The 18,430-nt window shown below is 39.8% G+C and overlaps 1 protein-coding gene across 1 annotated transcript in view; it reads left to right on the plus strand.

Annotated features, from left to right (window-relative positions):
- Nucleotides 1-239: 239 nt before the first annotated feature.
- The window catches only part of Emc2 (ER membrane protein complex subunit 2), a 40,582-nt gene continuing 22,391 nt past the window's right edge, over nucleotides 240-18,430 (plus strand). Inside the window, exons 1-4 of the mRNA XM_052161175.1 lie at nucleotides 240-356; nucleotides 13,722-13,835; nucleotides 15,092-15,156; nucleotides 15,701-15,786. Of these exons, the coding sequence (XP_052017135.1) occupies nucleotides 317-356; nucleotides 13,722-13,835; nucleotides 15,092-15,156; nucleotides 15,701-15,786 (305 nt within the window). The 5' untranslated portion in view covers nucleotides 240-316. The remainder of the gene's footprint in view (nucleotides 357-13,721; nucleotides 13,836-15,091; nucleotides 15,157-15,700; nucleotides 15,787-18,430) is intronic.

Consider the following 18,430-nt stretch of genomic DNA (forward strand, 5'->3'; position numbering starts at 1 on the left):
CCCAAGCACCTCAGCCTCAGCTGTCTGTCACAGACTCCTTCCTCTGCAGCTAGGCAGCTCCTTGCTGGCCCCACCCTCCGGCCCCGCCCCCTGGTCCCGCCCCTCCGACTCCGTTCTGCTCCTCCGTCCACTCCAGCCTCCCTGGCTCCGCCCTCTGTCCCCGCCCCGTGAGTCCTTTACAAATGAGAGGAAGATTCCGCCCACTCCCCTCTTTCGACCAATAAAAAATTGCTTCGTCATTTGCCACTTCCCGGTCCGGGGTGACGTGCAGCGTCTCCCCCGCCCTCTCTCCCTGCGGCTTCTGGGTTCTAGGAAGATGGCGAAGGTCACCGAGCGTTATGATGTGACTTGGGAAGGTAATTGTGGGCGGGGAGGGTGCAGGAAGACCCAAAAGCTCTGGGAAATGATTCAGAAGTACCCAGGATCCCCGGAGAGATTCGTCCCCCGTTGTGTCCTCCGCCGGGCGGCTCTCCCTAAACTGCCGGAACCTGGTAGACACTGGGGCTGGTTCCTTCCTGGGCCCGGCCACGGTCTGCGGCGTACCGTGTCGTGTTTGCTGGTCCGTACACCGATCTACCTGCCTCCCTGTGCACGGGCTCTGTCATCTTCTGTTTAGGAGGCAGGAGGGACACGGGGCTGCCACTGTCACACAGCATGTGGTTTCTGGGAGGCGTGGAGGAGGCGGGGCCTATTTGTTGAAGCTTGTTTGAAGCCAAGAGATTGATAGCCACAGTGAGGCCCGTGCTAAGTGTTTGGAAGGGTTAAAGTGTATAGAAAAGGTGTGTGGGAGATCCAGAAACAAATGTGTTTCTTCAACATGCACTTTGTTTTGTTCTGTTTTCAGCAGAACTGGGTTTAGGAAGTCTCCCCTTTTAACTTTCTTGGCCAAACCTGCTCAAAGCACACACAGTGTACCTTCCTACTTACTTTCTGCCAATTAATTCGTTTTCAGAAGGAGAATGTGATTGGTTAATTTGGAGGCATGTGTTCACATGTGATAGTCTTCCTGTTTGGTTGACCAAGAGTGGAGAATCTTTAAATAAAATATTCAGATCTTGTATCAGTACGGTATGAGCTGTTACCTCTTTCAAAAAATGTTGGTAGGAGTCATGATTAAGACAGTAAATGAGTTTTTTAAAAACATAGAATTTCTTTCTATATTCCCAGCACTTGGCACAGTACAGTGTACTTCAGTAGCTAATTTGCCCATTGAATGCGTTTGTGGGATCTTTAACATGTAGAGTAAAACTTACATGAATTGTTCAAACGTGAATAAATCTTAAATATTGTAAGAAGCAGAAGATTTTATATTGAATAAAAAAATGTAAGTGTTAGTTCTGTATGTCAAGTAAGACACACCCCCAACCTTCAAAGAGTTTACAGTTTAATGGAAGAACAAACCTGTCAATTCATTTTTAAAAGGTTCGTGTCAACATATAACTGTAAAGTAGATAGGTAAGTAGGTGTTCATTTTAATGCTTTTAAAAGTGTTATAAATATTTTATGATTTTTGAAAATTGCTATTATGAAGGTATGTGAAGGATAGCTTTTAGAATCTATTAATGTGTACAATCAGGGGACAAGGATTATGTCATGGTTGGCAAGCAAAATGATTCTCCGTAGCCCCATACTCTCCTGTGGGCATTCTAAAGTGCAGCAAGATAACTAGATTTGGAATAGTTACTGCTGTGCAAGTTTGTTGAGCAACGAAAGAAGAAATTATTTTAAAGTGGTCGATAAGCTTCTAACCTGAGAGCAACGGTTTTGTTGTTGGTCAAAGGAATTATGTCACTCTGCTGAATGCTCTGGCTCTTGGTGGCATCTAGCAGGAGCCACTGCCTGTCCCCGCTCTGAGCTGGCTCAGCTTGTCTTGGCTAGGTTGCCTAAATTGCCAGGCGCTTGTCACACTGGATTCCTTCCACCAGCAGTGTTCTCCCCCTCACAGCCTCAGTCCTCACTCTTTTTTTTTTAATTAGATATATTCTTTATTTACATTCTAAATGTTGTCCCCTTTCCCTGCCCATCCCCCGAAAATCCCCTAACCCAACCTCCCATCCCCTGCTTACCAGTTCACCCACTCCCACTTCCCTGTCCTGGCATTCCTCTATAATGGGGCATCTAGCTTTCTCAGGACCAAGAGCCTCTCCTCCCTTTGATGTCCAACAAGGCCATCCTCTGTTGCATATGCATCTGGAGTCATGGGTCCCTCCATATGTACTCTTTGGCTGATGGTTTAGTCTCTGGGAGCTCTAGGGGGGGGGGGGTTACTGGGTGGTTCAAATTGTTGTTCCATCTATAGCGTTGCAAACTCCTTCAGCTCTTTGGGCCCTTTTTCTCGCTCCTCCACTGGGGACTCTGTGCTCAGTAAAATGTTTGGCTGAGTGTGTCCCCCTCTGTATTTGTCATGCACTGGCAGAGACTCCCAGGTACAATTCACAGACCAAATGAAGCTCAAGAAGAAGGAAGAACTAAGTATGGATACTCTGGTCATTCTTAGAAGTGGGGGCAGGGGGGGGGAGCCGGACAAAATGCCTACCCACAGGAGGAGATACAGAGACAAAGTGTGGAGCAGAGACTGAGGGAAAGACCATCAGAGACTGCCCCTCCTAGGGATCCATCCCATATACAGTAACAAAACCAGACACTATTGTGGGTGCCAACACTCCTCACTCTTAAATGGTAGTCTCTCAGAATCATGCTCAAAAGTTACATGTTGCAGGACCCTTTAGCATGCTTCCTCTCACTCCTGCCACCATATTTATAAGAGAAGTAAAGAGGAAAAACAAGAAAATGAAAATCCCAAGCAACTGAATGGAACCAACCCTGTTCCTGGATTGTGCTTTCTTACTGTTGAAGCACTTGCTTGCTTGTGGTACCTCAGGTTTTTGTTGTTGTTGTTGTTTGTTTTGTTTTGTTTTGTTTTGTTTGTTTTGTTTTGGTTTTTTTTTTTGTTTTTTGTTTTTTTTGTTTTCCTCTTAGAATGATAGAAACCAGGCCTACTTTGCTCGTTACTATGTAACTGGTGCTCGACACAGGGGAGAAAGGATTTATTGATTGACTGAATTATTGAAAGTGTTAACAGCCAACACTAACAAGTTGGTGAGGGTGGGCACCCCAGTGACTAGAACACAGTTTCCTTATTTTGTAAAATGAAGGTTTAATTTTTCTGAAAACCTGTTCTATGAGAATATGGATGGTTGATGAGACAGATAGAGTTTTGTTTGGATATGGTTGACAGTGTCAGCTGTCTCCTTAGGACCTCCATTAGCATCATAAATGGGTCCAGAGTACAGTGTGTGTATGTATGGGTTTGTCTGTGTGTTTCTGTGTGTAAATATGTGTTACATGTCATACATGAGAATGCGGGTGTACAGAGGCACAGAGATGCCAGAAGAGAAAGTTGGATCTTACTTTACACTTTTTACCTTATTTATCTGAGGCAGGATTTCTCACTGAACCTGAAGCCAGGCTAATAGACAGCATACCTCAGGGAGCAACATCTTCTCCCCTGACCCTGTTCCTAGTTCTGGGGTTAGAGCCAAGTAGGGCTTTTTATGTTTTGCAAGGGATTCATCTCAGGTTCTTATTCTTGCAAAGCAAGGCCTCTTACCCATCAAGAGCTCTGAGCCACTGAGCATCTCCCCAGACCCTGTAGTTCTTGTAACAGGAATGTTTATAAAAGACTTTAGTAAGTTTAACACTCTTTTGAGTCTCAAAGAGATGATAGAAACAAATAAAATGTTCATTTCGTAAGCTAGTTGAAAGCATTTGCTATGTAGAATATTATTTAGAAATTTGGAGGTAGAAAAAAGAGTTTAGACTTGTAAAGAAAGTAGTCAAGTTTCCTGAGAATATATATTTAGGCATGGCTGGATAAGATGCCTTGTGCAGTGCCTAGCATAATAGACATGAAATGAGTTTTTAAAATATTGTAGAGAATTTTGTTTGTATTCCTCTGTTTCTACATTATCCCTTAATAAACCACAATTTTGACCTTTCCTGGATGCAGCTTCCCTCTCAAATCTAGAAGACACAATCTCACAGCTGACATCATGCTTTGCTGACGCCCAGCTTTTCTGCCCCCGTTCTAGGACTTTTTCTGAGCCTGAGGTACAGAGACTGGGTTGAATATGCATCAACAATTTGGTTTCTGTGTCTTGTTTTTTTTCTTTAAGATGATAAGAAGACCTTGTGCCAATTCAAATGTTTATATTTTATATATCTCTGTTATGCTTGCCATTACAAATAGCCTTCTATGCAAGATTTTGATTTTTTTATCTTTTTGTATGTATGTGTGTGTATATGTATATATGTATGTATGTATGTACGTATGTAGATGTTATTAAGTTCCTGCTGGGTGTTTGTCTATCGATTTCTACCTAATTTACCCAAACAGTTTGTCTAACTGCACCTTGAACTCACTGATTGGCTGGACTGATTGACCCGTGGGTCTCCTGGATCCACTTGTCTGTGTTCTTATAGCTAAGGGAGAGTGTCGCTATGCCCAGCTTTTTGCAAGGGTTTGAGGGATTGGAACTAAGGTATTTTTCCATTCTTCTGCAGCAAGCATTGTATCGTCAAATGAGCTGTCTTTCTAGGTTCGCTTATTTTTTTTTTTTCACACTGTTCTTTTGATGGGTTCTCTGTATCCATTTGCTGCCGAGTGCTGGAACACACTAGATTGACTTTGCATCTCACTAGTGCACTGTCATACCTAAATGGAAGAACACTTCCACTGGTTTCTATACATTGAAATAACTTATATTTTGCCTCCAGATTTAGTACCCACCCCATCCATTAAGAGCCATAGCAGTTACGTTATCACTGATTTAGTAATCCAAATTTTGGGACTATGAATAATTGTTTAAAAGTATATACTGATTCATGTAAGTGAATCTGTAAATGGTCTTTGAGAATTTATATTGGAATGGAGGAAATACAGAGAGAAAGGACTTTTATACAAAAGAAACAGTAGGAAGCAGTCTATTTCCTCATTTCTCCAGGTTCAGGTGTCTTAGCACAGTGAGACCTAGTCCTTAGGGAAAGATGCACAGGATAGCCCCTTTGTAGGCAATCCTATTGCGATTGCACCCTAGTACAAAGGCAGGAGTTAGCAGAATGTACAGAGAGTGGTGAGTAGCTTACATGTAAAGGATGCAACAAAGTGAGCTTGGGTTTGAAGAGAGCGCTGCCTTTGCGGAACAGCTTTAAAAAAAGTATGCTCAAAGGAGGAATGCTCCCCCAATTTATTTCCATCCAGATGTTTTCCCATATTTCACTTACTTAAGGTAGCCAAACCTTTTGTAGTGCTTTCTGTTTACTAGAATATTTTCTATAAATTACTTGAGAGTGGGAATCCTAAACCCAGACTACATGAATGGGGGCAACATGTGTATGAAGTTGGCTGAAATACTGTAGCAATACCTATGAGGAATTCACGAGTGCTAGTTATTGAAATCCACTTAGAAGCAAAACAAAAATCCAAACCACAGCATTTTTCTAACATGGGCTCTCAGTTTTGCTGTATTTAAGTTTCATGACAGACCTATAAAGCTTATAACCCTGTGTATTTAATAACGAAAGTGGTAGAAATATTCAGTGATAAGTCCCAAATCACCACTTTCATGTTGATGAGGCAGAGTTGATTTAGTACTAGTCCTCCAACACTATCCCTTGATCTTTCTGCTTCTTAGTGCCTAGAGACAAGCATCAGCATATACTTTTATAAAGAAGTCAGCAGCTTTATGTATTATTTGGCTTGTATTGGCTCTTCCTTTAACATTGCAGCACAGAAAAAGAAATCCTCCCCAAAACGTAGGTTCCAATAAAAGTTTGCTTGCAAAACAATTGGGTACAAATTTTGGCCATGGTAGTTTCTTGACTCAAGTTTAAATTTTCTGATATAAATGCAAAGTGAAGAGCAAGCCAGAGATAGTATAATTAGAACAAGATTAATAGTGTTTGCAGTTATAATTGAATAGAGGCTGAAAAGGGAGAATCATCAAAATAGCAATATGTATAAAACCAAACAAAAATTCTATTTTCAGCACACACAATAATTCTCACTACAGTAGCCAAATTATGAGTATTATTTTTTAATTGATGGTGGCACACACCTTTAATCGATATGTACTTTATTTACATTTCAAATGTTAGCCCCTTTCCACATTACCCCACCGAAAACCCCCTATCCCATCTCCCCTCCTCCTGCTCACCTCCGCCCCCCCAATTTCCTGATTTGCATTTCCTTATTTTGGGGAATCAAGCCTTCACAATGGCCTCTCCTCTCATTGATGTCTGTAATGGTCATCTTCTGTTACATATTTAGCTGGAGCCGTGAGACCCTCCTTGTGTACTCTTTGGTTGGTGGTTTAGTCCCTGGGAGCTCTGGGGATACTGATTGGTACATATTATTGTTTGTCCTATGGAGCTGCAAATCTCTTTAGCTCCTTGGGTCCTCTCTCTAGCTGTTCTATGGGGGACCCTATTCTCATTCTATTGGTTGGCTGTGAGCCATGGGTGTTTTGATCACTTTCCAATAAGGATCAAAGTATCCACACTTTGGTCTTCCTCTTCTTGAGTTTCATGGGGTCTGTGAGTTATAGCTTGGGTATTCTGAACATTTGGGCTATTATCCACTTGTCAGCGATTGCATACAATGTGTGTTCTTTTGTGATTGGGTTACCTCACTCAGAATGATAGTTTCTAGCTCCATCCATTTGTCTAAGATTTTCATGAATTCATTGTTTTTAATAGCTAGTAGTACTCCATTGTGTAAATGTACCACATTTTCTGTATCCATTCCTCTGATGAGGGGCATCTGGGTTCTTTCCAGCTTCTGGCTATTATAAATAAAGCTGCTTTGAACATAGTGGAGCATGTGTCCTTATTACATGTTGGAGCATCTTCTGGGTATATGCCCAGGAATGGTATAGCTGGGTCCTCAGGTAATGTTATGTCCCCTTTTCTGAGGAACCATCAAACTGATTTCCAGAGTGGTTTTACCAGCTTGCAATCCCACCAACAATGGAGGAGTGGTCCTCTTTCTCCACACCCTCTCTAGCATTTGCTGTCCCCTGAGTTCTTGATCCTGGCCATTCTGACTGGTGAGAGGTAGAATCTCAGGGTTGTTTTGATTTGCATTTCCCTGATGATTAAGGATGTTGAACATTTCTTTAGGTGTTTTTCAGGCATCCAGTATTCCTTAGTTGAGAATTCTTAGTTGGTTCTGTACCCCATTTTTTAAATAAGGTTATTTGGTTGTTTGGAGTCTAACTTCTTGAGTTCTTTGTATATCTTGGATATTAGCCTTCTGTCAGATGTAGGATTGGTAAAGATCTTTTCCCAATCTGTTGGTTGCCATTTTATACTATTGACAGTGTCCTTTGCCTGCAGAAGCTTTGCAATTTTATGAGGTCCCATTTGTCAATTCTTGATCTTAGAGCATACGCCATTGGTGTTCTGTTCAGGAAAATTTCCTCTGTGCCCATGTGCTACAGGTTCTTCCCCAATTTCTCTTCTACTAGATTCAGTGTATCTGGTTTTATGTGGAAGTCCTTTATCCACTTAGACTTGAGCTTTGTACCGGAAGATAAGAATGGATCAATTTGTATCCTTCTACATGTTGACTGCCAGTTGACCTAACACCATTTGTGGAAAATGCTGTCTTTTTTCCACTGGATGGTTTTAGCTCCTTTGTCAAGATAAAGTGACCATTGGTGTGTGGGTTCATTTCTGGGTCTTCAATTCTATTCCATTGATCTTCCTGCCTGTCTTTGTACCAATACCATGAAGTTTTTTTTATCACTATTGCTCTGTAGTATAGCGTGAGGTCAGGGATGGTGATTTTGCCAGTTCTTCTGTTGTTGAGAATAGTTTTCGCTATCCTGGGTTTTTGTTATTCCAGATATATTTGGAAATTTCTCTTTCTAACTCTATGAAGAATTGAGATGGGATATTGATGGAGATTTCATTTAATCTCTCGATTGCTTTTGGCAAGATGGCCATTTTTACTATATTAACCCTGCCAATCCATGAGCATGGTAGATCTTTCCATCTTCTGAGATCTTCAATTTCTTTCTTTAGAGACTTGAAGTTCCTGTCATATAGATCTTTCACTTGCTTGCTTAGAATCACACCAAGGTAATTTTATATTATTTGTGGCTATTGTAAAGGGTGTCATTTCCCTAATTTGTTTCTCAGCCTCTTTATCCTTTGAGTATAGGAAGGCTACTGATTTGTTTAAGTGAATTTTGTATCCAGCCACTTTGCTGAAGTTGTTTATCAGGTTTAGAAGTTCTCTGGGGGAATTTTTGGGGTCACTTAAGTATACTATCATACCATCTGCAAATAGTGATACTTTGACTTCTTCCTTTCCAATTTGAATCCCTTTGTCCTCCTTTTGTTGTCTTAACTGCTCTGGCTAGGACTTTGAGTACTAGTATTGAATAGGTAGGGAGAGAGTGGACAGCCTTGTCTAGTCCCTGATTTCAGTGGAATTGCTTCAAGTTTCTCTTCATTTAGTTTGATGTTGGCTAGTGGTTTGCTGTATATTGCTTTTACTATGTTTAAGTATGGGTCTTGAATTCCTGATCTTTCCAAGACTTTTGTCATGAAGAGATGTTGGATTTTGTCAGATGCTTTCTCAGCATCTAATGAAAAGATCAAGTGGATTTTTTTTTCCTTTGAGTTTGTTTATATAGTGGTTTACATTGATGTTTATATAGTGGTTTACATTTCCATATATTGAACCATCTCTGCATCCCTGGGATGAAGCCTACTTAATCATGATGGATGATCATTTTGTTGTGTTCTTAGATTTGGTTAGCAAGAATTTTATTGAGTATTTTAGCATTCATATTCATAAGGGAAATTGGTCCAAAGTTCCCTTTCTTTGTTGGGTCTCTGTGTGCTTTAGGTATCAGAGTAAATATAGCTTCATAAAATGAATTAGGTAGTGTTCTGTTTCTATTTTGTGCAATAGTTTGAAGAGTATTGGTCTTCTTTGAAGGTCTGATAGAACTCTGCATTGAACCCACCTGGTCTTGGACTTATTTTGCTTGGGAGATTATTAATTACTGCTTCTATTTCTTTAGGGGTAATGGGACTGTTTAGATCATTTCTCTGAACCTGATTTAACTCAAAGAAAAAAGCCACACTATCATTTCATTAGATGCTGAGAAAGCATTTGACAAAATCGAACATCTCTTCATGATAAAACTCTTGGAAAGATCAGTAATTCAAGGCCCATACCTAAACAGTAAAAGCAATATCCAGAAAACCAGTAGCCAACATCAAACTAAATGGAGAGAAACTTTTATTTTTTAATTGGTACCTGGTATCTGTCTAGAAAATTGCCCATTTCCTCTCGATTTTCCACTTTTATTGAGTATAGGCTTTTTTAGTAGGATATGATGATTTTTTGGATTTCCTCAGTATCTATTGTTATGTCTCCCCTTTCATTTCTGATTTTGCTGATTTGGATACTGTCTCTGTGCTCTCTGGTTAGTTTGGCTAAGGGTTTATCCATTTTGTTAGTTTTTTCAAAGAACCAGCTCCTGGTTTGGTTGAGTCTTCATATAGTTCTTTTATTTCTACTTGGTTGATTCAGCTCTGAGTTTGATTATTTCCTGCCATCTACTCATCTTGGGTGTATTTGCTTCTTTTTATTCTAGAGCCTTCAGCTGTGCTGTTAAGCTGTTAGTGTATGTCCTTTCCCGTTTCTTTTTGGAGGCACTCAGAGCTATGAGTTTTCCTCTTAGCACTGCTTTCATTGTGTCCCATATGTTTGGGTATGTTGTGCCTTTGTTTTCATTAAATTCTTAAAAAATCTTTAATTTCTTTATCGTCCTTGACCAATTTATCATTGAGTAGAATGTTGTTCAGTTTCCATGTGTATGTGCACTTTCTGTTGTTTTTGTTGTTATTGAAGACCAGTCTTAGTCTGTAGTGATCTGACAGGGTGCATGGAATTATTTTAATCTTCTTATATCTGCTGAGGTCTGCTTTGTAATCACTCACTCTCTGCAGAGCAGTACTTCCCTGACAGGATAGGTGCACAAAGCACTGTGGAGATGCCTAGCCCCTGGGTGCAGGCCAAGTCCAGATGGACCCAGCTGTTCTGCTGTTCTTGGGTCCCTGCCTCCTGACTGTACCTGCCCACTCAGTCACTGGAGAGAAGATCATGAGCATTATTTTTTATCTTTACTTGGTAGATGAGAATATTGAAATGCCAAGTGAATGTCCAGGTAGAAAGTGTCAGTGTTGAGATTTGAAGAGCAGATGTTTGAGTATTGCATTTTTACTCTTGATCTGTGTGTGCAGATAAAAATAAGAAAGATGTATGTTCTCAGGTAGATACTTAATTGTACCTTAACAATCTGTCTTAGCTCAGGCCAATACAACAAAAACACCACAGTGGATGTCTTAAACCATACATTGTTTCCATGTGGTTCCTGAAGATAGGAAGTGGAGAGGCAGGTCCTGGCAGATCCAGTGTCTATCGAGGAATAGAAAACTAATGGCAGAAAGCAGAGAAGACAGAGCCTTTTTCGTCTTGTGGGAACACTTATTGCCTTCCATAGGCCTGTTGCCGCTTAAGGTCTTGGGAATTTTAGTTAAGTTTTTAATTAATTTGGAAAATCGTAGACATTTAGCCTGTAATATTGTGTAAAAGGAACCAGATTAAACATGCTTTTAAAATACTTAATTTTGTTTTTTATTATATTCAGATCTTAGTTCTCCAGAATGGGATTTTTTTTTTCTTTTTTTTTTCTTTTTTTTACTCGATATAATTTATTTACATTTCAAATGACTTCCCCTTTTCTAGCCCCCCCCCTCCCCAAAAGTCCCGTAAGCCCCCTTCTCTTCCCCTGTCCTCCCACCCACCCCTTCCCACTTCCCCGTTCTGGTTTTGCTGAGTACTGTTTCACTGAGTCTTTCCAGAACCAGGGGCCACTCCTCCTTTCTTCTTGTACCTCATTTGATGTGTGGATTATGTTTTGGGTATTCCAGTTTTCTAGGTTAATATCCACTTAATAGTGAATGCATACCATGATTCACCTTTTGAGTCTGGGTTACCTCACTTAGTATGATATTCTCTAGCTCCATCCATTTGCCTAAGAATTTCATGAATTCATTGTTTCTAATGGCTGAATAGTACTCCATTGTATAGATATACCACATTTTTCGCATCCACTCTTCTGTTGAGGGATACCTGGGTTCTTTCCAGCATCTGGCAATTATAAATAGGGCTGCTATGAACATAGTAGAACATGTATCCTTATTACATGGTGGGGAGTCTTCTGGGTATATGCCCAGGAGTGGTATAGCAGGATCTTCTGGAAGTGAGGTGCCCAGAATGGGATTTTTATTTTATTTTATTTTATTATTTATTTATTTACTTACCCATTTTTGGTCAGTGGTTCTAGAGAAGGCATTCTGGTTTCCAACTCCTGGGAAAAGACAAAAGCTGTGTACAGAAGACATAAGGGGTTTAATTCATTTTTCTTAAAACAAACAAACAAACAAAAAACCCAAGAACTTTCTTCTGTCCTAAATAACCACCTGAGATAAATAATACTCCTCTCAGCTCACTCCTAGGATAAGGATATTGATCCATTCAGTAGAAGAGAAGCCATAGGATCTGATAACACCCAAAGGGTTCTGCCACAATCTGGTTGTATTCAGAATCAGATTTCCAATCTGTGAACTTCCACATGAGAGGCACTTAAACTATAGTATTTTTTCCATTTATTGGATATTTTCTTTATTTGCATTTCAAATATTATCCCCATTCTGAGTCTCCCCTCGGGAAAACCCCCTATCCCATGCTCCCTCCCCTGCCTCTATGAGGGGAGGGTTCTCCCCCACCCACTCCCATCTTCCTTCCCTGGTGTTACCCTACACTGGGGCATCAAACACCCTTGGGCCCAAGGGCTGCTCCTCCCACTGATGTCCAACAAGGCCATCGTCTACCACATATGCAGCTAGAGCTATGGCTCCTATCATGTGTATTCTTTGGTTGGTGGTCCAGTCCCCAGCAGCTCCAGGGGTACTGGGCTGTTGGCACTGTTGCTTACCCCCTTCGGAGCAACAGCCCCCCTCCCTCCCAGCTCCTTCAGTCCCTTCTCTAATTCCTCCATCGGGAAGGGAAGCCGCACTCAATCCAATGGCTGGCTTTGAGCATCTCCCTCTGTATTTGTCAGGCTCTGGCAGAGCCTCTCAGGACACAGCTATAGCAGGCTCCTGTCAGCAAGGACTTCTTGGCATCCTCAATAGTGTCTGGGTTTGGTGACCCTACACTGGGGCATCAAACACCCTTGGGCCCAAGGGCTGCTCCTCCCACTGATGTCCAACAAGGCCATCATCTACCACATATGCAGCTAGAGCTATAGCTCCTATCATGTGTACTCTTTGGTTGGTGGTCCAGTCCCCAGCAGCTCCAGGGGTACTGGGCTGTTGGCACTGTTGCTTACCCCCTTCGGATCCACACTTTGGTCTTCCTTCTTCTTCAGCTTCATATGATCTGTGAATTGTATCTTGGGTATTCTGAACTTTTGGCTAATATCCACTTATCAGTGAGTGCATACCATGTGTGTTCTTCTGTGACCAGGTAGATGTATTAGTCAAGGTTCTCTTTTATATAGTTAGGGAATTTGTTGATGACTTACAGCCTGTAGTCCAACTCCCAAGCAATGGGCAGCAGCAGCTGTGGATGGAAGTCCAAGGATCTAGCAGTTGTTCAGTTCCACCAGGCAAGCAGGCAAGGAAGAGTGGGTGAATCTTCCTTCTTCCAGTGTCCTTATATAGATCTCCAGCAGAGGCTGTGGCCCAGATTAAAGGCTGTAGGTCTCCAGAAGAGGGTGTGGCCCAGATTAAAGGTGTGTGCCACAGCACCTTTAATCCCAGATCACCTTGAACTTGGAGATCTCCTTGTCTTAATCTTCTGGAATTCATTGCCACTATGCTTCAAGATTCAATGTCAAGATCCAGGTGGAAACTTGTATCTCTGAACCTCCAGATTAGGATCATAGGTGAGCCTTCCATTTCTTGATTGTAGTTCATTCCAGATATAGTCAAGTTGACAACCAGGAATAGCCATTACAGTAGTTCTTTAGTTAGGAATTTTCTGTTGAATTGTAATTTGCAAAGTTGTTCTCCTGTCTTATCCATTCAGCTAACAATGCAGTTGATCTTACTGACATTCATGTTGCATCCTAAGTTCAATCAAAGATTTCCTTTGTTATTGTCTTCTTGTTTACTTCCGTGCATGGCAGTTTAGTATTAAGGAAATATGAGTTGAATATCCCTTTGTTGTTGATAGCTCACTATTCTGAAAATTATTGAAACATTTTATATCTGTAAATAAGTTGCAAGAATACATTGAATATTTTGAGATATCTGTATGTAATTGTATGCTTTTATTTTATTATTTAGGAAATGATCTCTGGCTTTTTACCAAACCCTACAAAATAGTCTATATTTCCCCTTACCCCTACAATTAAGACCTACAATTGCCCACGGTGACAGAGGGCCTTGTAGATAACTCATGGCACGATGTTCTTTACATTTAAAGATGGTGGCGATGTCACAGATTTGCCTACACATTGGAGTTCATTTCCTTATGTAAATAGTTGATTTCATTTTGTCAGTATTTTGACATACATTATATGTTCATATATGTGTATGTGTAAAAAACTTGAATATTACATTTTTTTTAGAAATGCGAGATAAAATGAGAAAATGGCGAGAAGAAAACTCAAGAAATAGTGAACAAATTATGGAAGTTGGAGAAGAATTAATTAATGACTATGCTTCTAAGCTTGGAGATGATAGTAAGTTTTCAGTAATTTATGTAGGCTCAGCATGTTGTGTTTATGATTATTCATTTTAATGTATCTTTATTAATATTTTGATTATTAGTTATACCACTCCTTTGTTACAGGAGATATAATAAATGATACTTTAAGGAAGATTTATAGTTCTTGATAGTTGTATCTGTTAACTTTTCTATTGCTGTGATACAGCAACACACTGAGAGTTGATAGAAAGAAAAGTCTGAGCTGACTAGTTTTAGTCAGCTTGAAACAAGCCAGAGTGTTTATGGAAGATGGACCTCAACTGAGAAAACGTCCCAGATTGTCCTGTGGGCAAGCCCTGTGCATTTTCTTGACTGATGATGATGTGCATGGGAGGGCCAAATTCACTGTGGGCGGGGCTACTTCTGGGTCATGGGTTATAAAAGAAGGCAGGCTGAGCAAACCAGTGAGCCTCACTCCTCCATTGCCTCTGCCGTGGTTCCTCCTCTGACTCTCTTGAATGATAAATTTAAAACTGTAAGAGGATATAAACCCTTCTTCCCCAGATTGCTTTTAGCCGTGGTCTTTATCACATCAAGAGAAACTCTAGCTACAACAGTTTATTTGGATTTATGGTTCGAGGCTAAAACCCATAATGGTGGCAGGAGCAGGAAGCTGAAGACTGACTTCTTGGTCAATTATCATGAAGCAGAGGCTTTGAAATCTCAAATCCTGCCCCAGAGATGGGCTTCTCTATCAAAGCCACCCCTTCTCTCAGACCTCCCCAGACAACTGGGGGCCAAGTCTTCAAGACAGTGGAGGATAATCTTACTCAAACCACCGCAGTAGTAAAGCCATGAAACAAGCACTTCTGTTTGAAAGGCTCACAAAGCTGGGAAAAGTTTGGCCAATGTATATTTCAGAATGGTATTCTAATCTAGTTAAAATGTATTTCATAGAGAATTTTAGAATTTAGTATGTATTGAATATTCTTATTTCAGAAGATTTTATGTTGTTGAATATGCATTACAATGTATTCTTAAGTCTAAACTTAAGAATTATTTTTAAAAATAATTTTAAAATAAAGTAAATAATAAATAAAATAAAATAATTCTAAAAATAGATAAAATAGTTAAAAAATAAATTCTAAAAATATTTTATTTCCAAAAAGATATAATTACTAATTTTCAGCAATAAATAATATCCTTAAAATATTTAAAAGTAGAGGAATTTATTAATTTCTGTTTGGGAAATTTCTATATTAATTCCATTTTTCCCCATCTCATATCTAGTTTGGATCATATATGAGCAGGTGATGATAGCAGCCCTAGACTATGGTCGGGATGACTTGGCATTGGTAAGTATTGAAACTAACTGTATTTTACTCTGTATTTGTTTTATGAGTTATAAATTAGTAGTCAAGGATTATTATGAGGCATGTACTGAGTGTTTTCTGTAGCAAGTTTTGAATACTTCTTTAAGTACAAGGCTAGGGTTGTAACTCAGTGGTAGGATGCTTGGTTAGCTTGTAGAAGGTTCTGGGTTCACTCTCTAGCATCATGAACACAAAGAAAATGAATAAAATACCCATACCAATAAAACAGTAAATGAAATTACATAGTGTGGGACACAGTAGAAATTCATTAGACCAATTTTTTTTTTTTTTTTTTTTGATTTTTCGAGACAGGGTTTCTCTGTGTAGCCCTGGCTGTCCTGGAACTCATTCTGTAGACCAGGCTGGCCTCGACCTCAGAAATCCGCCTGCCTCTATCTCCCAAGTGCTAGGATTAAAGGCATGCGCCACCACTGCCTGCCTCATTAGACCATTTTAAATGGATTATGTATAAGATGTAATTATACTTGTTCAAGTCATTATTTTGTTTAACCCATTATGTTTTCAGTTTTGTCTTCAGGAGTTAAGAAGACAGTTCCCTGGTAGTCACAGAGTTAAGCGGTTAACAGGCATGCGATTTGAAGCTATGGAAAGGTAAACATCTCTAGTGAACAATTTAATCCCATCTGCAGATGCGCAAGATGTGTTCATAGTGCATCCTTGATGCAGAAGAGCTTTGCGCTCTGAGCTCTGTTTGACATCAGAGTGCTTCTCAGTACAAATCCCACCCATACTTGTAGGAAGCAGCATTTGGCATGAAGTATAATTCATTTGCCACTTCTAGCTAGTGAAATTAGGTCATGCCTTATTAGAAGAACTGAGTTTAGATATCAGTTCTAGCACTTTCTAGTTTTTGACTTGACAAATCAATATTGTCTTCTCAACAATCAATATTGTCTTTTATTCCTCTAAAATAAGAGTATTATTCACTTCTTAGGCTTTGAGGGAAACATAAACATACTCATGCATAGACTCTCAATGCAATGTCATTCATAGACATGGAATGCATGATCATCTTTTAGACCACACATGTTTAACCTTTTAGAAAAAGAAATCTGTTTTGAAAAAATACATTTAGCCTAGAGATCTCGAGAAGAGATAGTTTGTTTCAATCGAAACATAGGTGGGGACCCATGTGTACCCGTGTTGAAACATTAGAGGCGCGTCTGTAGAGAAGTCCAGGAGAATTAAGAGTTCATTGTAGCTTCAGTGTAAGGTGAGTTGGAGTTTTGGGTTAGGATTGAAGCTAGAAATAACAGGCAATTAAAGGTTGTGTACCACTAATACACCCAGTACATGGGTGTCTACTGAAAATAGGAAGAAAGCATTTTAGGTTATTTTAGAAAAATGACAATCCTTCTATTTACCTGTAAAACATTCTATTTATTATAGTCTAGTGAAAAAAGTTTTTGAGTATCTTATACTATTGCTATGAATGATAGCAGGACATAGAGGGCAGGTAAAACAATGATGAAATAGAAAATAGACTATCAATAACACTATAGAAGTGAAGGGAACAGATAAAAAGGACTTGGCTTTCTGTCTTTTTTGCTGAGTTCTTTTCAATCTAAGGAAACAAAAGAGACAAAAGTAAGAAATAGTATATTTTGGTATTATCATGGATAGCAAACTGAATCCGAGCAATCTAAATACATATTCTTTAGAGAAATGCCATGGGGTCAGAGCAGAGACCAGGATTGCCTTTATATTTTCCTGCCTGTATCTGTAGGCAGTGTCATCACTGTAATACACACTGAGAAATGCCAACCAGTGCTACCTGTTCCGAATACTTTCTTGCTGTTTGGCATTTTAAAGCACCTATCCTAGGGTTTTCCTGCTCCTTAGAAACAGAGAAATGAGTGTTGGTCCATTTGACTATAACTCTCATCTGTTTTGCATCTTGTCAACTTTCCCCATTGAGCCTTGAATATGTGTGTCCACGGCACTCATGGGCATTCAGTCTGCTGATTCCAGTGTGTCAGTAGCACTGAAACCTGCTGTTATTTTAAATCTTTCCTCTTTATTTCCAAGATGTAGCTGATGGCCTTTTTTCTACAGTTTTTCTCATGCATTGTGTTTCTGTGTTCTCTATTGTAGTTTGTGACTTTAATGCCACAGTCTCAAAACTGCAAAAAAAAAAAAAAAAAAAAAAAAAAAAAAAAAAAAAGCTATCTTTTAGCCTTTAGCCTTTTTACCATTGTATGTACATGGAATTAATGTTTTTGTTTTTGTTTTTTTTTTTGTGGAAAGTTTTTCTGTACTCTGTGAGTTTTGTTTTCTTAAAATGTAGGTTAAAGAACACCAATAGCGTATGCTCTAAGAGCAAGAATTGACAAATGGGACCTCATAAGGTTACAGAGTTTCTGTAAGGCAAAGGACACCATCAAGAGGACAGATCGGCAACCAACAAATTGGGAAAAGATCTTCACCAATCCTACATCAGATAGAGGGCTAATATCCAATATATATAAAGAACTCAAGAAGTTAGACTCCAGAAAAACGAACAACCCTATTAAAAAATGGGGTACAGAGTTAAACAAAGAATTCTCACCTGAAGAACTTCGGATGGCGGAGAAGCATCTTAAAAAATGCTCCACTTCATTAGTCATTAGGGAAATGCAAATCAAAACAACCCTAAGATTTCATCTTACACCAGTCAGAATGGCTAAGATTAAAAATTCAGGAGACAGCAGGTGTTGGAGAGGGTGCGGAGAAAGAGGAACACTCCTCCACTGCTGGTGGGGTTGCAAATTGGTACAACCACTCTGGAAAGCAGTCTGGCGGTTCCTCCGAAAACTGGGCACCTCACTTCCAGAAGATCCTGCTATACCACTCCTGGGCATATACCCAGAGGATTCCCCACCATGTAATAAGGATACATGCTCTACTATGTTCATAGCAGCCCTATTTATAATTGCCAGATGCTGGAAAGAACCCAGGTATCCCTCAACAGAAGAGTGGATGCAAAAAATGTGGTATATCTACACAATGGAGTACTATTCAGCCATTAGAAACAATGAATTCATGAAATTCTTAGGCAAATGGATGGAGCTAGAGAACATCATACTAAGTGAGGTAACCCAGACTCAAAAGGTGAATCATGGTATGCACTCACTAATAAGTGGTTATTAACCTAGAAAACTGGAATACCCAAAACATAATCCACACATCAAATGAGATACAAGAAGAAAGCAGGAGTGGTCCCTGGTTCTGGAAAGACTCAGTGAAACAGTATTTG

This window comes from Apodemus sylvaticus, chromosome 17 (assembly GCF_947179515.1).
Source record: "Apodemus sylvaticus chromosome 17, mApoSyl1.1, whole genome shotgun sequence".
Taxonomy (NCBI): domain Eukaryota; kingdom Metazoa; phylum Chordata; class Mammalia; order Rodentia; family Muridae; genus Apodemus; species Apodemus sylvaticus.